General features: G+C 31.5%; 2 protein-coding genes across 9 annotated transcripts; one reads left to right on the top strand and one right to left on the bottom strand.

Annotated features, from left to right (window-relative positions):
- Positions 1-1,394: 1,394 nt before the first annotated feature.
- On the bottom strand, positions 1,395-12,703 carry LOC106668862 (E3 ubiquitin-protein ligase RNF115). 8 transcript variants are annotated; one of them, XM_014398019.2, is made up of 9 exons: positions 12,443-12,692; positions 7,997-8,113; positions 7,803-7,879; positions 7,594-7,752; positions 7,357-7,517; positions 7,099-7,214; positions 4,139-4,248; positions 3,951-4,077; positions 1,395-1,474 (listed from the first exon to the last, which is right to left on the bottom strand). In XM_014398019.2, exons 1-8 carry the CDS (start codon positions 12,527-12,529, stop codon positions 3,954-3,956), a joined length of 951 nt encoding a protein of 316 aa, XP_014253505.1. In that variant the 5' UTR covers positions 12,530-12,692; the 3' UTR covers positions 1,395-1,474; positions 3,951-3,953. The 8 variants fall into 8 exon arrangements, with proteins under 8 accessions (XP_014253505.1, XP_014253516.1, XP_024082493.1 ...); XM_014398030.2 differs by lacking the exon at positions 1,395-1,474 and adding an exon at positions 1,719-1,937 and having other exon boundaries at positions 8,006-8,113; positions 12,443-12,703; XM_024226725.1 differs by lacking the exon at positions 1,395-1,474 and adding an exon at positions 1,719-1,937.
- A 113-nt stretch (positions 12,704-12,816) lies between these two features.
- On the top strand, positions 12,817-21,105 carry LOC106668853 (glycosylated lysosomal membrane protein B-like). The gene is made up of 6 exons (XM_014398001.2): positions 12,817-13,037; positions 13,107-13,373; positions 19,328-19,516; positions 19,596-19,817; positions 20,003-20,286; positions 20,346-21,105. The coding sequence occupies exons 1-6, from the start codon at positions 12,978-12,980 to the stop codon at positions 20,515-20,517; spliced, it is 1,194 nt and encodes a 397-aa protein (XP_014253487.1). The 5' UTR covers positions 12,817-12,977; the 3' UTR covers positions 20,518-21,105.
- Positions 21,106-23,025: the final 1,920 nt, after the last annotated feature.

Raw genomic sequence — 23,025 nt, 5'->3', positions numbered from 1 at the left:
TATACATGGACCATCAATTTTTAAAGATGTTACTATTTGTTCATTTTTATGCTAAATACTTACCGTTTGCTTTGTTTCTTTCATAAATATATTTAAAAATGTACACGTACCACCTTAATGACGTTACTATTTATTCATTTTTATGCCAAATAAATTAGAAATGGTAAAAGTAAAATTTGCAAGATTGAACTTTTTGTATAAGCTTAATCATACATAAAATAAGCAAAACAATGTATATCCTGTTTTTATGCTGTATATATAAGTAATAGTACACAGAAAATGCCCTCATTTTTATACAACATACTGGCTACTATGCTTTTGAGCTAAATCGTTAAGCATGATACACCTATTGTCTTTCTTGTTTTTATGCTAAGTGTATAAGCATAGTAAATTCACTGCCTACTATGCTTTTGAATTAAATCGGTAACCATATTTGACCTACCTGGCTGTCTTGTTTTTATGCTGAATAATAATAATACACAGACATGCCTTGTTTTTATACTAGATGTACAAGCATAATAAACCTGTTTTTTGTCCTGTTTTTATGCTGAATATAAGCAATAAAATCCTCAATTTGCCTTGTTGGTAGAGTATACCTCATTTTTATGCTAAATGTATTAACATACATGCACTTTGTACTTAGCTTTTGTGCTAAATTTATATGCTTATTATAACTGCTGTCTGTGCTGGTTTTATGCTATGAATAATTTAAAAATTACGAATACAATCTGCCTTGTTCTTATCCTAAATAGAAAATAACTGGCATCAGCTTAGTTTTCAAGCTGAATATGAACATAGTACACTATCTAATTTTTGTTCTAAATAGATAATAGTACATGCAACACCTGCCCTGTTTTTAAAATGAAACGCAAAAAATATGTACTCCATTTTTATGCTAAATGTACTTCCTTGTACTAAATATGTAAGCATAATACACCTAATACACGCCGTTTTTATAACAAATGCATAAAAAATAGTACATGGATGGTCTGGCCTTTTTATTTTAAACAGATCCTTTATTTTTATATTTTTGTACCGAAATGTTAAACAATAGTCTGCTAGCATGTATTACTTGGTGAAAATTGTAACTGACATATTATAGTTATGTGCCCGTATCTTGATCATCCTCGTCTGAATTTACTCACTAATTTTATCTATTAGATCTTTCGGCATTTTGCTAAATCAAATGTTCGGTAATACACACGTGTACACTGAGAGAAAAGCCGCACGACGGTGAAAGTGTAGTTTGGTCATTTCTGAGCATTTTTGGACTGTACAACATAAAATAAAACAATTTGAAAAAATGACTTTTATTACTTAAGTTCCTGATTTAATACAATAAAATACAAATGTAAGAAAACTATTCCTTAAATGATTTTAGTAGTATTTTTTTGTATTGTCGTATGTTTTAAAAGAAATAAGAAAAGTAAATACTTTCCAAGTTGATATTAGCCTCTATGGTTTACCGTTCAACCTGAAAATAATATTTTCATCATAGAAGAAAAATATTGTTTATATAAAAAATGTATAACATGTAATAATAATAAAATAATCATTTATGGACATGGAACCAATTTTATTTTTAATAAAATGCATGTTTTTAACTTTCAGTACTGATGTTTTATTTGAATATGCCTGCATAGGTCAACCCCCCACAAAATTTGTTTTTCGTGTTCCAACTCTTTCTGAGTCTGTTCACCGCAAGGAATAAAAGACAATTTTTGTACACACTTTATTTCTCTTACAGAGTTTGTGAAAATGGAACTATACTTTGTCAAGTGTAACCGACGAATGCGCCCTGCAGATTATGAATAACGACGAATTCTTCCATCTGGAAATCATTTTCATATAAATATAGTAACAATTCACTGAGAGAATGCAGGCAGTAACGATGCCCAACTCTGAACAATAGTCACATCTTCGGTTTCAAGACACCTCTGCAGAAATAAACAAAACAAAAAGAAAAATAACAGCATTAACCTAAAATAATTGAGGTCACAACTATTGCAAATCCTGCTTTTGTAATTTGTTCACAGGAGTAAATAAATAGATAAATAAAATTGTAATTTTTTAAACTCAAACCTGAACCAAAAGCAGAAATTTGATGGAAAAAGCTCTCTATTTAATTTCAGAGAAATTTCCGTCGAAAAATATTCATATTAAGAAATTTGACTAACAGAATATGGATAATTTTCTAAGGTAATTCTAGTGAGTGTATAAGGTTAAATTGCTCAAAACTATCCGGAAAAATATTCCTTTTTAATTACATTCAACAATAATTTAAAACAAATATGGTTGATCATCACTTGGCAAAAAGAGAATAAGATTACAGAGGCTTGGTTTTTTTTTCTTTCGTTTTATATTGTCACACTACATTATACTTTTCAATAAATATCAACAAATTAAAAGACTGATTTATTTCATCCACAGATAAAAAGCCCATCACAGATTCAACAGGTCAACGACCTGTTTATTGAGAAAATACAGAGCTAATACTTCTTAAACACAACTCGCTTTAAGAAATTTGATATTATATGAATAACAATACTTACAAGTACATCGAATATTTTATTCTTAATTGTAACATTTGTCTTTTACATTCCTATATTTCCTTATTCTTTATTATATTTAGACAAAAAACATGATGCTATTTGTATATAAATTTGGATTTTTTTTCTTCAGAAAAATTTCAAATTCAAGTTTGTTTTTCTGTGATTATAAAATAAATTGAACAAAAAAACAAAAACCTATCGATCTTGAACATCCACAGTTTTTCTAATCACTGGAACTTTACAGGCATAATTAAATTGAGAACTATTTTCAATTTAGTAACACAGTGACAATGAATTTGTTTAAAAAAAGGAAATTTATGGCTTCAAAATAATAGAAAACAAAAGTTAACTATATTAAAATAAAATAAAAATGTTTAGAAGCTTTATCTAAACTTCAAATTTACATGATCCATTAAGTATCATAAAAAGTAAAAATACGAGACAGGTAGCATATGTACACAGGAATAAACATGTATTATCTGGAATAGGTTTCAATGTATCTGGGATGTTTTACTTGCAAACATTTTCAAAACAACTTGGATGGAAATGGATCCTTAGAAAACAACGCAGGGTTGTTTTTCTTTATATTTAATATAAATATTAATCCCTAGGAATAATTTATTGGCCATCCTTTCCCTTTATCAAGAACCTGCACAATGTATAATCATGAAAAATTAAATTAGATTTTAATTCACAATTTCAAATTTGTTTCTACTATTATACAAGGCTAGTTTTATTTTGTATTGAACCATAAATTGTGAAAAAATTAATTAAAAAAAAAAAAAAATAAAATTGACTAGGACATAATTTACCCTAAACTCTTCAGTACTAAACATAAAACGAACTTTAAAATTGTGGGATAAAACAAAGTGCTCGTTGAAAAGAAAAAGACAAAAGAATACAGAAGATAGCTGCATAAGTAAATTTACATATATGCTTCAGATTTATTATTTGCCAATGTTTCCTACCTTGGAATGTTCTAAGTTTGAACATACCTTCATGTTTTATTTATTTTTTTCAATATCAATGGATGCTTCAAGATAAACCATTTGGTAGCTTGATTCTATGTGCAAACAATCATCATAACAGTGTACGGGGAAAACATAAGCATTTTTTGTTTAAAGTGAACATTAAGTAGATTGTTAATAAAGAATAATACATCAGCAAGACAACCTTCCTGACATTCAAAATATATTAGGAGCTAAGAGTGTATTTACAATATATAATTTTCAACTTCAATCGAAACTTTTTATCCAATTAAAAATACCTGCAAATAAATATTCACAATATAGAAGTAACCATCTCTGTATACTTCTTAAATAACAAAAAAGAAATATATAGTATTTTTTTTTACACATTTTCATAGATTAATACTATCATTTCTTTAACATATTGTACCTTTTAATCGTAATCTATATCCATATTGAAATCGGGTCTAGATGACGACGAAGTGCTCGTATTATTACCAGATGATGATGTTGTGGATGAGGATGATGGTGTCCTAGAGTTGTTTTCGCTCGCATACCTATAAACATGTCCAATTTATTTTAACTGAGAAAATTTTAAACCAGAAAGTTGGCAATTACCGAAATAATGTTGCCAAACTATTTCCGACGACATTATTCCTTGAGCTGTCTGAATCTTCGGCCCTTCCATCCTCGATCAATGTCTTGCGACATATTGGGCAAGTCCCATGCTGAAACATGAACAACAACAATTAAACACATCGAGCGAATGAAGAATTTTTAAATTTTAAAAACTGCTAACAATGCAAATATTACAAAACTTTCAACTTAAATCAAACGCCACACATTAAGTTTAAACTTCTGCATACTTACTTATTTGAAAATCACAATACAATGACTTCAATAATTTAAAACCACTTTTTTTTTTTTTTTAAATTTAGACTATAATAATAGAAGTAATAATAAAGTTATTTTATAAAAATTAAGGTTTGACAAATATGTTCGTCCAGTTTTACCATAGTAAGTTATATAAAAGTTAGTCACAACTGCCTAAAGCCCAGCCAGGCACGATCGTTCCACCAGCCCAAATGGAGCTGCTCCAAAAACCACGCCAATGGTGATACTGAACTGGCGTGGTACAGAGTGCTGGCTATTTGACCAGATTAAACCCGACTGTGCCACTTCAAACTTCTGTGCGGTGTGTTTAAAAACTCGACTTCCCCCTCAATTTCTGCCCTTCTGTGCTTTGAGCAACATCTCCACTTCCACTCACAATTCTTATATTTTTTTAATTGACCTTATTTTTTCAATATCAGTCAGAGCAATCGTCTGTATTTTCGTGTTGTTTTTGGGAAAGGGGAGCGTGAAAAAATGGCCAGGGGTGACAGAGGGAATCGAACCCATGATCTGAGATTCTATCATGCTGACCACTCAGATACCACAGTCCTTCAAATGTTACATTTAATTAGTTTTAAAGAATATATGGTTTTAGTGAAATACTGACCATTGTGTCTAAAATTTTAATACATTTGTCAAATAATCCTGTCCTTTTCTATTTCATAAGGCTATAAAAGAAAGGAGAGGATCGGTGCGGAGTGGGGTTGGGCAGTATAGGGCTTCCTCTTAGAAATCATACGCCGAAGCCAGAGGGGGTAAAAAAGAAAAAAGATCGACACCAATTTTTGAGAGTAAGTGAACAAATCTGAATCGAAGAATGCTGCCTTTAATTCAGGCACAGCAAATGAACTGATGCGGCTCGGCAGAGCATAAGACTATTGCGCAGTTTATGGCGGCGAACTTTCAAATTGTCGCCAAATCCCTACTGCTGAGATGTCCAATCGTGCAATTCGAGAGAAGTGGAAAAGGAAGAGGCTCTGGGAGGAATGTGGGGTCGGTTTTGATCTGGTAAAGGAATGGAGAAAAGAGGATTTGCCTGGGGAGTCTGCGCAGACAAGAAAACTGTATAGCAAAATTCTATTATTTTCCATTTTGTATATACTTCTACAATTTATATGAGCTCAGAGTTTTGGACAGAGGTGAATTCATTTATTCCTTCTTTTATTTTTATTTATATGTAAACAAAAAGTAAACTTAAAAAAAAAAATTAAGTATATTTGACTTTATCTGTATGAAAGTGTTTTTTATTATTTTTTAATTATACACAGATTTGTTTAAAAAAATAGGTAACAGTGGAATTTACTTTATTTAATTTTACCCTAACACAACAAGTTGAAAATTGTCAGCACACATAACATTTTGGTGAGTTTTCATCTAGAATACTTCAACTCCTTATGTATGTTGAATTTGTCATAGTAGAAGGAAATAATAATATATTTGCATTTATATAAAAAAAGAGAACAAATGAGTTGTGAAGGTTTAAAAAAATAGCAGTTTAAATGGGGATGTTGCCTTACCAGAACACGTCCCAAAAGTGGTTTGCTAAATTTTGGCCTGGAGGTTTAAGAGCTAGTCATCCAATTGTTTGAGTGTTGTGAAGAAAATAATCAACAAAAAGCTGCCACAAAGTTTCCCATTTAAGCGTTGAAAACTGTTCAAGCTGGGATATATTTGGGTGCTGCTTTAACTAAAGCTAATTTGTGTCATATCCATTTGTGACTGCTGTGACATTAAGAAATTTTTTAAAGTGAAAGTTTATTAGAGATAAAAAATGAGTCCTTTATGATTAACATGGTGCATAAGTGTTTATACAGATACAAGAGTGAAGAGCCAAACAAGAAAAGGGTACAAAGAAAATTATACTTCTGTGGCTGGATTTTTAAGGTATTACATTCAGGCAGAACAGACTTGTCTATCATTTACAATTAACAAAATTGGCCTGTGTGATTAACCAAACTTCCAGAATTGGTTAATTGGATAGTTGTTTTTCATCACGTGACGTTCTACACATTTATGACCCAGAGAGGATTATTGAGACTTGGTTGAGTCTTGTTGTTGGGGTTGTTTTATCTTATTGACTGGACTTAGCACCTTCTGATTACCACTTATCCCGATCATTGAAAAACTATCTAAATGGGAAAACTTTCATTTTTGGATTAGTTATTCTTGTAAACACGACATATGAAATTGGTAAACAGAGGGCAAGAGGTCATTAATAATAATAATAATAAAAAAAAAAAAAAAAAAAAAAACTGATATGCACTATGTATACTCAATAAATGTTTAATTTCACAACCGAACAAACTCATTTGCCAACCCACTAAGAAATGAGAAAAAAATTGACCGGAAGGGTACTAAAATTTCAACTTTTTCTTACGTACTGATTTAACATCAGTAAATAAAGTTATTTTATACTCCTCCTTTTATCCCTTGAAAATCAGGATGGTAAATGTGTAATATATATAATATATATTGTGTTTTTGTTAAATAAATTATTTGTAAGCAATAATTTAACAATATATATTACAAAAAATTATGTATTCGGTTTATCTGTAGTAGTATCACTTCAACTTAAAATTTTTAACATTTGAAAAGTTCCTGACAGAAAATTTAATTAAAACCGATTTGTTTTCCAATCAAGCTGTAAAAGTAAAATAAAAAAAAGGCAATTAATTTATACTAACTAGTTCAAGCCAAGGGATAATACAATTTTCATGGTAAACATGTTCACATGGTAACTTTCTCACAGGTTCGTCCACCTTGAAATCTTCCCAACAAACTGAGCACTGAAGGTTTATATCTGAAAAATTAAAATGTGAGATCGCAAGAATAAAAATTTACAAGATTTGTTTTTCCTTTTTTCTTGGATTTTTTTTTGAACTTCGAACATCCCGGTGGACTTTTTTCTTTCTTTCGTACAGTTGTAAAATATTTACACCTACCAGCTTGCTCTTTGGTGATCACAGTCGTAGGAATTTCGTTAATTTTCTCTTTTGCCAAAGGGGGTGGTCCTGTGGTGTCCATTTGGTTAAGTAATTGTGTCACAATTGCATCCAATCCTTCCCTTCCCCAGGCATAGTCTCCAGGGTTTCCAAGCAGTAAACTGTTAATTCAACGATATAAAATTTTAATAATTTAAAAGAAGATTTTTTTTTTCAATTCATTCAAGCTGTACTTACACAGGACCACCACCGCCCCTACCAGTTCCTACTCCGATTGTGTTAGATCCGGCCCATCCACCTCCAACCTCTGCAAGATTCATGACGAAGTCTTGGAACAATGTTTCAATAGGGGCATCAATATTGAATTGCCTCATTCTGCCAGCTCTGAAATTTTCCCTTAAATTTAGAAGTTGGATAAAAATCATGCGATTTAAAAAACGTAATACCTTCCGGATCGGCGTCCTCTCCCCCGCCTCTCTTCATTCCCTGAGGTGAATAACATATCATGGAAGACATTTAATGCCTTAAAAACCAAAACAAACCAAGTTATTATTATAAAAAAAAAAATTAAAATTAAAATTAAAAAAAAAAAAAAAAACAAAAAAAAAAAAACAAACAAACAAACTTAACAATTACTCACATTACTCACCTCATCAAAGGGAATTCCCTCGAGATCCATATCACTATCATCATTTTGTTCTGGAGGATTGTTTAAAGCCTCTATAAAACCGCACTGGCATGTAGGGCATGTAAAATCCTTAAAATACATAAGAAATTAATATTTATGTCTACAGAACGTAGTATTATGTTTAGTAATATTAATAAAAGGTTCCTCAAGTTAACAATTTATCACAAAATAAACTTGCATTGACTATTGTTATTTTACAATTAATTATGATTTTCATGCATATAAAATAAGGCATATATTAATAATTAAGTAAAAATTAAATACAACAAATAGTTTATTAATTTTTTTTACTACTAGGGGCCTTCATATAAAGCAGATTTATTTTCTACAATCATCTTATCATCTATTTATTATTTATAATAATTTCCACATGATATTGATCAAAATCAGTTTTTTTTAGAAAATTAAATCGGATAAATAAAAAAATGGGCCGGGACTGATTAATAAAATGCTCAAAAGTGGAGAACATTCAGTGAAAAAAAATTAAATTTAGGATATAATAGTGGTTAGGTTCAATGATTCTAGACTAAGAAACTACAAACTAAGCAATTTTCAATTCAATTCCAGTTGGTTCACATAGAATAGCCTGCTGGACTAATACAAGAAAAATAGATATGAATTCTCTTACAAATTTTTTTCGAAACAAATACAATTTCTTTATTTGTCTAGCATTGTTTATTCACAAATTGTCAAGATTAATAAGTTGGCTAGATGATTTAGTCTGAGAAAGACTCAATTCAAAAACCCAATTATTTTTGTTTGTGTAGAGACAACAGAAATGAAAATGAACAGAAAAACCTAAATATACCTGAACATCTGTTATAAAAATATTATAAGCCCGATTTTAACTAATTGGGAAACTTTTAAGACTGTCTATTTCAAAAAAATAATCATACTGAGAAACATTGTCAATGATTTAGGGTTGTGTAGGGTAAAAAAAATTCTAAAGAAAATATCACTTAACTTTAATCCTACTAGTCTTTCTTCTGCTATGATTCATTCATGATAATTGGCATAAATTGAATATTTACACGTCCTACAACAAATATTGTGTCGTCAATACCCTTTTTATTCAACTCTAACACTCTTAAAAGGACATGGTTATATTTGCAAAGTGTAACAACTGTAAATGATGCAAACTGACAAACTACGTCACCAACTATAAAAAAACAACAACAACAAACAAAATTGAATATATTTGCAAATAGTGTGCAATCATTGTCTGCTTTTTCCCATACAAGAACTGTCGATAAATTTGTAATGAACACAAGAAATGATTCAAATCAACAAGTTAAATTAAAATTTTGTAAAATTTATCCATGTAATGCAGGGTGATGAACCTGAAATTTGACCATTAATGATCATTTTTGTCTATAAGTTGATCTGGCATATTTTCAGTGTCCAGACCAACTCAGTGAGAGGAAAGGTTGGGACAGGTAATTCTTATCACACTGTCATTATGATGAGTTGTAGATTTTTCTCTTAAAAATTTAAATAACCCTATGTCATCATGCTGGCAGAGAATATTTACTTTTATTTTATTTTTTATTATTTTTTTATTTTATAAAACAAAACCTATGTAAGATGGTAGGAATTGAATCTCAGTATGTAACTCTTTTGAGTGCTTGGTTTGTCACAAATTAGAGATCGTGGACCAGTTCCACATATATCTTTTTGTTCGGAGAAATCAATGGAACCCGTCCAGTTGTATATTTATTGACGACTGATTGACAACTGATTTAATATTATAAAACTACATTTACGATTATCTTCTTTGTTTGTTACCATGTCGGAAAACCCAAAAACCTCAGACAATTTAACTGACATGAACCATAAACTTACAATAAGAATGAAAAATCTAAAAAAAAAAAAAAAAAAAAAAGAAAAGAAAAAAAGAGGCAAATAAATCATTATCAACCTGTCATCATGACTTAAGTCACAGGTTTTTATTTCTAACAAATTTGAATAACCGTATGTCATAATGATGAAGATATTTCATTTAAATTTAATAAAGGCATAATAACGATTTAACATGGTAAGATTGTACAAAATGAATCTCAGTTTGAACACTTCTGACAGTTTAGTTCATCACAAATTAGTGATGGCAGATCTGTTCCACAAAGATCTTTCTGTTCTGAGAAATTTACTTGACAAATAAGTGTATTTTTTATTGACGATGAATTTACAATCGATTCAATGTAATAAAACTACATGTTTGTAATCATGTTAAAAATTCTACAAAGCTCAGGTGAACAATTGCCCTGACATTTAAATCTACAAAGGAAAAATGTAAGAGAAAAGGTGGGATAAATCTCACCCTGTCATCATGTCTGTGTTGCAGATTTTTAGTTTTTCTTACAAATTTAAATAACCGTACATCATAGTACTGAACAAGAGTGTATTATTTATTTTTTAATAAAGGCATAATAATAATTTAACATGTTAGGATTGAAAAAAATGAATATCAGTATGAAACCCTTTTGAATTTTAGTTTGTCACAAATTAGTGATAGCAGGTCTGTACCCAATAGATCTTTTTGTTCCGAGAAGTCAAAGGATCTTGACAAATTGATTCAATTAAATAAAACTACAAGTATTTGTTTGTAATTGTTAGAAAACCTCAATCAAATATAAGTGACAAAAATGTAGAAAAAAGGTGGGGTCAAATAAATCTTTATCAAGATGTCATCATGATTGGGTTGCATATTTTTAGTTTTTCTTACAAATTTATATAACCGTACGTCATAATACTGATGAAGAATACACTTTATTTTTGATTAAAGGCATAATAATGCTTTAACATGTTAGATTGTAAAAAAATGAATCAGTATGAAACTATTTTGACTGTATAGTTTGTCACAAATTAGTGACAGCAGATCTGCTCCGAGAAGTCAAAGAAACTTCACAAATTGCTGTATTTTTATTTATGATTAATTAACAACAGATTCAAATAAATAACACTACAAGTATTTGTTTGGAATTGCTAGAAAACCTCAGTCAAATATAACTGACACAAAATATTTAATCTACAATAAGAAAAATGCAACAAAATATCACCCTGTCATCATGACTGAGTAGCAGTCTTAGTTTTTCTTAAAAAATTTAAATAACGTACTGACAAAGAGTATTATTTGTTTTTGAATAAGGGCATAGTAATGATAAAAACTGTTAGGGTTCTAAAAAAGAATCTCAGTATGAAACTCTTTTGACTGTTTAGTTTCTCACAAATTAGTGATAGCCAATCTGTTCCCCACAGATCCTTTTGTTCCGAGAAGTCAAAGGATCTTAACAAATTGATTCAATTAGATAAAACTTCAAGAATTTGGTTTGTAATTATTATAAAACTCAGCAAAATATAATTGACACAAAATGTTAATCTACAATAAGAAAAATGTAAAAAATAAGATAAAAGGTGGGGACGGGATAAATCTTTATCACCCTGTCATCATTACTGAGTTGCAAATTTTTAGTTTTTGTTACAAATTTAAACAACCGTATGTCATAGTACTGACAGAGCAAATAATTTATTTTTGAATAAAGGCATAGTAATGATTTAAAATGTTAGGATTATAAAAAATGATCTTAGTATGAAACTCTTTTGACTGTTTGTCACAAATTAGTGATAGCAGGTCTGTCCCCACAGATCGTTTTGTTCTGAGAAGTCAAAGGATCTAAACAAATTGATTCAATTAGATAAAACTACAAGTATTTATTTGTAATTGTTAGAAAACTTCAGTCAAATGTAATTGACACAAACTATTAAACTACAATAACAAAAATGTAAAAAAATAAAGAATGGTGGGGAGATATAAATCTTTATCACACTATCATTACTGAGTTGCAGATTTTTAGTTTTTCTTACAAATTTAAATAACAGTACGTCATAATACTGATTAAGAGTGTATTATGTATTTTTGAATAAAGGCATAATAATTTAAATGTTAGGATTGTAAAAAATGAATATCAGTATGAAACTATTTTGACTGTTTAGTTTGTCACAAATCAGTTATCACAGATGAAACTGTTTCACACAGAAAATTGTTTATTTTTGTGTCAAGGATTAATCAAAGGAATTAGATCTAAAGTGAAGTTCATTGATTTTTGAAATTGTCGAGACCTAAATACACGAAGGTAATCTGTGGCAGGAATGGAGTGTCCTATAAACAAAGTTGTTTATTAATGAAAAAACTTGAGGCCTTTTTGGGATGGAAATTGTTAGAAAAATAGCCGGCCGTTTCGACTCGACTTAATCGTCGTAATCGTTAAAACAAATCTACTTCATATGGTGTAACAGAGACCAGGGAGCGAAGGTGTCACACGTCCTGGTATCTATTACACAGTACGACCACAGTCCGCCCCGTCCCGTAATAAAATTTTTAAATAAGCCGAGAATACTCACAGGCAGGACAGAGCTTATTTCTCGGTTGCATTTGTGGCAAAAAAAACTATTTACTGGTAAATTTTCGAGTGCAGCTTCTTCGGCCATGATTCCTTATGATCTCAGCTCAGAGGCATCCCAGCCGACTTGATCCGTACTCCGGCCGTGATCGCCCTTTCCTTCCCATCGGACGCGATCGTTAACTGAAATTCTCATCAGAACTATACTTTTAATCGTTAACTTCTCATTATATTTTTTTTCGGCACGCACTCCAGCCCACGTGGATTTTTTTCCGGGCCGAGTTTGGATTTTGTTTTCGGCCGGTTTTCCCCTTTGAAATCTAGTTTTCGAATTAAGGCGCTTCCTCTCGTCGGTTTATCCACTGGCTTTTTGAACTGTTTACTCTGTTATTTCTTGAAAGGATTTTGCAGTCGGGTGGGAAGGAGTGAAGTTTGAAGTTTTTCGACAATTTTGTCAGTCAGCAGTGAGGCGTCTTATGTTTTTTTTCTCGAATTTTTTTCCACCTCGATTAATTTTATTTAAAATCCGTTGAAAAATGATAAAATACATCACGCTCTTTCTAGCGTGCCTATCCGTTTCTACCGCTTCCAGAAAGGTTATACATTTTATTTTATACAAAAAATATTATATTAAAAAGAAAAAAAAATAAACAAAACGTTTTTAGGTGCATGCCGAGTTGAACCCAGGGTGCGATGAAGAATGCAGGACTTTTCTCAACGGCCCTCTGGTGCACGTAACGGCCGAAGGGGACAACGACACATTACACCACGTCTGGGATTTGACTTATAACAAACCGTGTCTTTTTCTCGCTTTAACACCAGTCGACACACTTTTAGAAATAGATTGGACCAAATTCAACTGGGACTCCTCAGAGGGCTCCGTCCGTTTCACTAAAGAACCGATTTACGCATTTTCTCTCGTTTTCGAAGAGGTGAGAAGAACAAAATGTATGATTTCGTGTAGAGACTTGCATGATGAGACCTGCTTGAACTCATCGGACTGTTTGTTTCGCTCACTAGCGTTTTGACTTCACGCCGTAATCAGTGAGGAACTGTCAATTACAAAGACATGGTGAAGTGTTAAGGTTCGATCAGTTCAACATGGCTCCGTTTATCTTTCACTCATTTTGGCTTTACGCCATCTTCAGCAAGGAACTGCTAATTATACAGATCCGGTATTATTCACTCGCAGACCAAGAAAATAAAAGTAAAGTACATTCTTAGAAGGTTTAATGTCCAACTATCCGTGAGTATCAAAAGCGAAGGGTCAAACCATTTTCAAATAAATTTCAAATATAAATTCAAAATCTTTGCCAGGATTCATACTCATAACGGCAAGTGTGATAGATAAGAGTTGAGAGCCATGTGGGATGTTGGGCCTGCAGCTTGAATTTATCACCACTGATCACTTTTCTAAGTGTCTATTCTTACTGGTTTATATTACGTTTGTTCGTATTTTGGCTTCCCATCATATTGAGTAAGTAACTCAATTATTCAGACCCAAGTAAAGTCTGTTAACATTGTCGCTGGTTTGTCTTACACATTTTGACTTTACGCCATTTTCAGTAAGGAACCAGCAATTATGCAGACCCTGTATTATCCACTCACAGACCAACACAATAAAAATAAAGTAATTTCAGTTGTACAAAGGGGTACAAATGGGGGTGGCTTATGCCCTTAAGGTCCAACCAATCTATGACCATCATTTTTATGCAGGCCAATAAAATACAAGTAAAGTACATTCTTAGAAGGCTTAATGTCTAATGATGGGTGTCATGAACAAAGGGTCAAACCTCCAATTTGGCCTGCTTGGGATGATACCACCCCTCTTTGTACCCCCTTGGTAGAACATTTATTAAGTACTTTAACTCTCTAGGCTAATAAAATAAATGTAAAGCATATTCTTCGAAGACTTAATGACCAACTATCCATGGTGTCAAGAACGAGGGGTGGAATCATTTTTCAAATAAATCTCAAATATAAGTCCAAGTCTTCGCCAAGATTCAAACTCAGAACGGTGGGATGAGTTGAAAACCCTGTGGGATAATGGGCGTGCAGCTTGAATTGATCACCACTGATCACTTTTCTGAGTGTCTGTTCTTACTGGTTTATATTACCTTGGTACACATTTTGTCTTCACATAATATTGAGTAAGGAACTGACAATTATACGGACCTACTAAAGAAGTAAGATTTGAACAGTTCAACTCGGCTCTATTTTTTCTTGCTGGTTTATCTTTCACTCATTTTGGCTTTAAGCTGTCTTCAATAAGGAACTGTCAGTTATACAGACCCTGTATTATCCAAAATAACAGTGAAGTATGTAATTTCTGTTGTACAAAGGGTCCAACTATTCACTGGATGTCATGAATGAAGGGTAAAACCGTATAGGCCCAAGGGCTATGCCTATCTTTGCCTATCATCATAACGCAGACGAATAAAATAAAAGTAAATTATATTTTTAAAGGTTTTAATGTCCAACTTCCCACGGGTGTCAAGAACGAGTGGTAGAATCATTTTTCAAATCTTAAATATAAGTCCAAAGTCTATGCCGGGATTCGAACTCAGAACAGCGAGTATGATAAATCCGAGTTGAAATCAAACCCTGTGGGTGATGGCCCTATGGTTTGAATTGATCACTTTTCCGCGCTTGTCTATTTTTACTGATTTTTGTTACCCTTGTACACATTTTGATTTCACATCATATTGCGTAAGGAACTGTCAATTATTTGAACCCAGTGAAGTGATAAGATTTGATCTGTTTAACATGGCTCTATTTATGGCTGGTTTATCTTTTACTCGTTTTGGCTTGGATGCTCATTTTAAAAAGGAACTGTCAATTATAGACAGTATCATCCACATGCAGACCAATAAAATTAAAATATGTAATTTGTTTTGTACAAAGGGTTTACTATCCAACGATCTACTGGGTGTTGTGAATGAAGGGTCAAATCATATAAGACCAAGTGCTATGCTGGGATTCAAACTCATAACGGCAAGTGAGTTAAATACAAGTAGGATGCCCTGAGAGTTGACGGGCCTGTAGTTTGAATTCATCGGCATCGATCACTTTATTGAGCTGTCGTTGTTTCACTCAAATGAATTTTGGCTTTACGCCATCTTCAATGAGGAATTGTCCTGTGAATGGGCTGAATAAAGTGATAATTTCAATTAATTTTACTTTTTATCTAAAGCCTTGGTTGTGGTCAATTATGACCCCTAAACATATAAGAATTAATATAAAGTGATAATGTTCAATCTGTAAAATATGGGTCTCTTTATTCTTGCTGGTTTATCTGTCACTCATATGCAATTTTTCAAATAAATCTCAAATAAAAGTCCAAGGTCTTCAAGTCATCTTTAGTAAAGTCCCAGTATTATTCACTCCCAGTGTAGTAAATACGATTCAAACCCTCTGTTGGATGATGGGCCTGTAGTTTGAATTGATTGGCAGTGATCATTTTATTGGGTCTGTTTATTCTCGAATGCATTTTAATTTCATGTGAGGAACTGTCAATTTTATAGACATAGCAAAGCGATAAAGTTTCGATAGGTTCAATATTTGTTCATGTACTAGATAAAAAAAAAGTAAATCCTGACATACAGGTTTAACGTTCAACTACCTGTGGTCAAACCACTTGATAATACTTTTTAAAAAATTATTAGGCTACGCTGGGATTCAAACTGCATTTGGCTTTGGCTTGCTTATTCTTAATTTTTTGTATCTGTAAATAAAGAGCAATGGTGAGAGTAAAACCCTGAACCGCTAGCTAGATTCCCAACCACTTGGTCACCGCCACCCCCTTGCAGACCAACAAACCACCAACTTGTAGTTGGATGCACTTTATTTTCTCTTTGTTTTTGTCAGACATATTTTGGCTCCTTGCCATCTTCAATGGTGGGCTTTTATGAACAGTTATTATAAATATTATCTTTTAATGCTCTGCTGGGTTATCTTTTCTTCCTTTTTGATGGTTTGACTTTCTCTCCATTTTGACCTCTTTGCCTATTGAATTTTATTCATTTATTCGCTTTTGTTTTTCAATGATGTAATGGGGTCAGGATGTATTGGTTTGAATGTCTATGTTAGACACGAGTTTATATTTAAATTCCTTATTCGTTAGTTTTTTACTACTTAGGTTTGTCTAAAAGGTTTTATTTTGATTTATGGAACATTATTTATCTTTCATTTGAAATTTTTAATATACAAACGTCTCCCCAAGGGGGTTTGGTTGCTTTTGAATATCTCATTGGTCAAAAGTCCTTTCAAGATTTCTATTTTATCTAATAATAATAGTCTGAGCAAATTTCTACCATTGAACCAAGTCTTATACAATCTAGGAATTTTATTGATTGAATAAACATTACTATAAATTATTGCAAATTGATATCCGTTTGAACGAAAGCCTGGTTTTGTAAAATTTTCAAATGTTCATCTGCAACTGTTTTGTTTTTTCGTTTGGAGTCGATCTTGTGATAAACTCAGACGTGAAATCTTTCAAGAATAATATGCAAAAAGATATCAGGGATGATATGGCTGTTGAACTTTTAACTTGCAGACTAAAACATATGTACTTGAATAGATAATTATTCGATAAAAATTCTGATTCATAGACTATGACTCTTATCAAAATGTTCAACTTCTGTTTCGATCAGAAACTTTTCATTTGCCTTTCTAAAACGCTTTATGTCATGAGAAAAAGTGTGATTCACTCACAATAAACAGTTCGACGAAAAATTATTTCATCCTTTAAAAGTTATCAACAATAATATCGAATCAGCAATATTGAACTGAGATCATCATTTTATGTGAAGCCTGTTGACACTCTTCTAGTTTACCTCCAACATAATTCAATTTTTTAGTTGAATTTTTACCTTAAATTGGTTGTTCCACATAAAGACTGATGGAGGTATAACTACTCAGAAATAAATTATACTTTAAGTCCCGCCAATCCGAATATCCGCCTAATCCTAACACTTCCGAACTTCTTCAACTTAATTATAAATTGTAAGAGTTATTTTAAACTATTCACTTCTTTGTGATGGAACCTCATCATGTATTGTTTAGGTAAATTCAAAAAGCTTTTAGATCCAGGAGATTTTCTTTATTTATTAGCCTTCGTTAAAGCAAAACAGAATAGAAATTACACAAAAACGAACTGTTATTTTCAAACTGTCAACATTGAACATTTTTGTCATTTTTGTGTTTTTTATTTTTATTCTGTTTTGTTATAATGAAGGCTGATGATGCTCACAAGGTGAGTGAAAGGCGTCTTCCATAAATAAAGAAAATCTGCTGGAACTAAAAGCTTTTTGAATTTACCTGAACAATATATAAATTGGGTCGATATAAACATAATTGATAATCCTAACACACTTTGTAAATTTTCTTAGTATTTTTGGAAAATAAAATTTTTTCTATTTTCTAATTAAATAAATTAAGTTATTATGGCTTTGCCAACTCTAAATTTGAATGAGTTTTTTTGCTTCACTTTCTAAAATTGATGATGAACCTGTAGTTTGACTCTTTTCAAACATTTTGGTCTACCTATTAATATTGGTTTGGTTACCAGTAAGTGGTTTTCAGCCAAAGTTATTAAAAAATCGGCAAGAAGCCAAAATGCATGCAACAGACCAAAACAGTATAACAGTCAGAAGCGATCAAAAACAACTTCTCTATCATCGTCTGGCTTTTTCAAAACTTCACCTTATTTTTCAATGTACTCACAGATATTACCCGATATTGCGAGTCTACTAGAGCTGTTTGACTCCTTGCTTCTGCATTATTGCGCTAATCAAAACAGGACTCGATTCTGATCAGTTCAGACCAGCGTAGTGTTTGGCCTATTGTAATTCATTTTTTAACGCACATTATTATTCTGTGATGTTTTTCATAGGTGCATGAGAACGAAAATTGAATATTTCCAAAATGAGACAGAATGACTAAAGAAACATGTTTATACATGTGGAGTGGAAGATAGTTTTGAATGAATAATCTGTTGTACATCAGATCAGCGTAGGTAATTTAATTAAAGATCGGACAGTTCATTTTTAACAAACACCTGCTATTAAAATTTCCCCCTTTTAATTTAATCCTTACTGATCAGCGAGGATATGCAGACCAAGATGATCGGTAAGGATCGAATTACAGGTTCATCACCCTGCATACGTTTACTTGTCTCATAAAAAAGTGGAAAATATTCATGAAAGTAGTTTGTTCACTAAACTAGCTGCAAAATTAAACCACGTAGATTGCTTTAACATGCTTTAACATGCTAAATCTGACTTTTATTATTATTTCATGCTATCATTATAAAAACTCACCTTGTACAAATTTTCAATTATTCTTGCAATTACAATTTTTTAAAAAATTGGTTGAGGAATTAACGATAATTAATTTAAAAAAATTATTACTAAATGACTTCAAAGGTTTTCATTGTACAGAGTGACTTTAATTTTAATGGTGTGGGCCTTTTAAGATCAATAAAAGCTTTTGTGAGAAAATAAAATCAATTGATCTTTAAGCAATTTTATTTTGTATTTTTTAAATTTCATGACATGGTTTTGCCTGATACCACCGAGTATCAGTATTGATATTGGTACTCAACCTGATCTAATTGGAAGTAAGATAAATGATTTTTTTTGTCTTCCTTTAATTATAAATATCCAAATAAAGAAAAAAAATCTACAAAAATTGTTATTGCTACTGAAACTTTCAACTGGAAAATCATCAAAAATCTTCTTTTAATTGTGTGTAGGTATATCTAATAAAGGGAAAACTACCAATAAAAATACTGATGTTGGTGCATTCTTAATCGGCCAATCTATTTATTTGCTTAATGTGTTTATAAAAAATTTTGATTTTGCTATGCTAATGTTGATTTCAGTTGGTTGAGTTCAATGATGTTAACAATACTGGGAAATTTAACTCATCGAATACAAGTCCAGATTACCGAATAGTTCAACCTATGAACTTTAACTGGAGTGTAAAATCTTTTGAAGTGAAAAATAACGGTGTAATCTACACCTTTGTAGGGACCAACAAGACTGTTTCTAACGGCTCAATTGAAATATCTGTAAGCATTTTTAGAAAATTGACTCAGGCAAATTAAAAAAAATTTTTTTTTACATTCTTATTTTTTTTTTTTTTTTAAGCTATCTGCATATGGCAACAGAGGCCATGGCGACATCAGGCCGCACCTCTTGCACACAGGCAATGCCACTCAAGTAGATTTCGAGCTCAAAAACCTTAAGACTCATTTCAAATCGCCGCGATTCGCCTTTAAGCTAGCAATCATTACAACTAGAGAGGATAATACAATAGATCAGACAAAAAAAACGAGCCTACACGATGAACACTCCCCAGGAATATTCACAGTATGTATTTTTTACTTAATAATATAATGTATTGTACATTTCAATTTTAATATTGGGTCGTAAAGTTTTTTAATAGTAATAAAATTGAATTATTGAAAAACAGTACAGACTTATTTTACAGCCTGATATTTGCAATGGTGAAAAAGTTTTAATTTTAAATTTAAGAAAATCTCTTTTGATGGCAGGTTTCTGAAGTTTTGACAAAAGCTGATGAAAAGTACAAGGAAGGACAGGGTTATTTACAGTGGAGAGATGTAGCGTACACTTCACCCGAAAGGAATCAAATCAATTCGACCAACGTCGGCGAAACCAAAGCATTAAAAGAATTACAGCCGAATAACACTTTTTATGGAACTTTCAGCATGGCTTATTTCGGAGAGAAAATATATTCCCTTCCCGCTTACTATTTTTATGTTTACTTCGGCAGTCCGTATGATGGATTTTACACAAAAAGCAGCTATTTATCATGGTAAGCACAAGTAAAACATGTCAATTTATGGTTATAAATTGTTTTAATTTTGTTTTAAGGACTTTGATGGCAGGACTAGGCAGACCAGCCGAAGAGAGCTTTTCCATGTTGGTACTTATAGTTTTAACTTCGTGTTTAGTTGTAATACCAGTTCTTATAATAGTGCTAGGTGTTATTTATCTTATATCTCGAAGGGTATCAAAAGCAAGGGATGATATTCTCACTCAGTAATTTTCTGATTTTCAACTCCAGTCTGGCTCAAATATTTCTCATTATTATTTCACATTTACTCTAAATTTTTTCATTTCTTGAGTTTAAAACTTGCATAAAATTAATCACAAAATTACATTTTAAGATATTCATTATTTTTTTAATTTTTAGTCTTAATTTGTGTAAATATATAAATACATACTCATAAAAATGTGATATTTATAAAATATTTCAGTGACGAGAACATATATTTTTACTAAAAGACTGTTATTTAGGTTTTTTGTGTAACTCGTTCGGAGTTTGTTAATGTGCCTTGTCATTTCAAAAGTTTTTTAAATTATTCAATGATGCGCATTCCTATCTGCGATCGGTAATGACTCAAAGAAATCTGAAGTCGTTAAAAGCCATAGAAAGCCATACTTTGAAATACCTAAGCCTTATAATGTAATGCGAGCCGTCCTTGTTCGGTCATCTGATATTTTTGTAAGTATATTACTATCCAAATAAGTTCCTTTATTTTTTAAAACTTTTGTGATTGTATATTTCTATAACTATTGTATATGAGTAAATAAATAAATTTGTTTATGATAAATAAATATGTTTACTGTATCTCATAAAGTAAATAAAGTAATTCCTATCATAGCAGAGGGCTTAACATACACGAATGTCTCAAACGAGGGGTCAAACCACATTACAATTTATTTTTTTCATACACGAGCAGTTTTCAGCCAATTAATAATCGTCTCATTCAATTAATATTTGTGCCAACTAATTTAATTATTGTCTCTTTCGGGATTTCATAGTCAGGAGAGAAAATAAATACAAGCTAGTAGTTGTGAAAACCTTTATTTAAATTTAAAAAAGTAAAATTATTCATAAAAAAATAAAAATATTTAAAAAATGATAATGAATGATAAGTCGTTGGCATCTTCAAAAGGACATCAGTGCCTGAAATGGAATTGACGCGGCATCTTATTATTTCACCTAAGTTGTGAGTTTCTTTGGCTTCGGCTAACAGGGTTCTTGCAGCTGTCTTAATCTTGGAAAACGCATAATCTGTTGGGTTTAGTGTAGATGAGTAGGGTGGCAGGAAAATAATCCTATGAGAAAATGATTCCACAACCTCTTTAACTTCAGCAATTTTATGGATCCTGGCATTTTCCATAACTAGAAATGCATTACATAATGAAAGCTCATCAAGTTTTGTAGACAGCTTACGTAAAAAATTGCAAAAAAGTGAGCTGTTATCGGTTATCATTTTTCAAATATATATTTATAGTTTTTGATGAAATAATTTTACTTTTTTAAGTTTAAATAAAAGTTTTCACAACTTCTAGCTCGTATTTATTTTCTCCTTGACTATAAAATCCCGAAAAGTACGAATATTAAATTAGTTGAGATGATTATTAAATTGAATGAATTTATTATAAAATGGTTGAAAAAATTATTGATTTGTCCATATTTGTTTAGTGGCCGCCATATTTGACCATATTAATTATTCCGATTAAAACCTTAGATGAAAAGAATAATTAATTGGAATTATTAATTTGACTGAAAAATGCTATACAATAAACTAAAAATACCATGGGCTCTGCCGAGATTCAAATACAAATGATATGAGTTGGACACCCTTACCACTCATAATTTTTATTATATGATGGTGTATTAAAAAATGTAATAAATGGGACTCATTTAAAAAAAAATCTAACTTCATTTTATTTAGCTTATAAAAATATATTATTTTTTTACATATTCTTCTGCCCTAGAAATACAATTTTCCTGTCAGATTGGGAGGTTTTTTAAATTCCATCATCATAAAAACTCTTGGGCCATTCCCAAAGTCAGTGGAGCCACAATTGCTTCCATTGCTTTGTTGCTGCGTCAAAATACTGGCCTCCAAGTGCTTCCAAAAAGTTGCAATTCTCAAGTTGAGAAGTCTGGACTATAGGGTGGAATTTTTTCATTTTGAAAAAATTGTGTATAATTAATTGAGTGTTGAAGTTTTGAATTAATTGAGTAATTGATTTATAGGTTGGATATTCTAACGTTGCCCATCATATTGCATCCAATTTTTTCTGTATGAGACCTGGCATTGTCATGCAGAAGAATGACAATTCTGGCCAATTGCTTTATACTTTTCCTTCGAAATGATAATTTTGCAGCATTCCATAATTATTCACAAGAACTTTGTTCATTAATTTTACGTCGATTATGGAGAACGTGAAAAGCTGCCTCAATGTTGGTCTCGTTCTCACTTGGTCGGAGTTCATGGCTCTCTTTCTCAACCTATTTATGCCCTTCAGAAAATTTTTTGTGCCAAGCAGACCCGGGTCCGTAATTGTATGACAATGTAACTCAACATTCCGCCATCAGCCCTTTCACACTGCACATTCATGCTAATAAATACATTCACTATCAACACACACTAGAAGACACAAAACAATACATGTATCAGTTCTATATCTAATAAAACAACCCTGTTTCGTTCAAAAATCAGAACAGGGACACAAAATGCTGCTGTCAATTTCC

Source organism: Cimex lectularius, unplaced genomic scaffold (assembly GCF_000648675.2).
Source record: "Cimex lectularius strain Harlan isolate CLEC.00 unplaced genomic scaffold, Clec_2.1 scaffold187, whole genome shotgun sequence".
Classification (NCBI taxonomy): domain Eukaryota; kingdom Metazoa; phylum Arthropoda; class Insecta; order Hemiptera; family Cimicidae; genus Cimex; species Cimex lectularius.
Note: the sequence above shows the minus strand (reverse complement) of the source record. Positions and strands in the feature narration are given on the sequence as shown.

What these genes read in the sequence shown, in the direction of transcription:
- LOC106668862 (XM_014398019.2), bottom strand. Translation starts at nt 12,529, where the DNA reads ATGGCCGAAGAAGCTGCACTCGAAAATTTACCAGTAAATAGTTTTTTT. An exon ending in AAATAAGCTCTGTCCTGCCT is followed by an intron (nt 8,114 to 12,442) that starts GTGAGTATTCTC and finishes ATGTATTTTAAG; the next exon opens with GATTTTACATGCCCTACATG. An exon ending in TTATCCCTTGGCTTGAACTA is followed by an intron (nt 4,249 to 7,098) that starts GTTAGTATAAAT and finishes TTCATGTTTCAG; the next exon opens with CATGGGACTTGCCCAATATG.
- LOC106668853 (XM_014398001.2), top strand. Translation starts at nt 12,978, where the DNA reads ATGATAAAATACATCACGCTCTTTCTAGCGTGCCTATCCGTTTCTACC. An exon ending in TTTCTCTCGTTTTCGAAGAG is followed by an intron (nt 13,374 to 19,327) that starts GTGAGAAGAACA and finishes TGTTGATTTCAG; the next exon opens with TTGGTTGAGTTCAATGATGT. An exon ending in ACGGCTCAATTGAAATATCT is followed by an intron (nt 19,517 to 19,595) that starts GTAAGCATTTTT and finishes TTTTTTTTTAAG; the next exon opens with CTATCTGCATATGGCAACAG.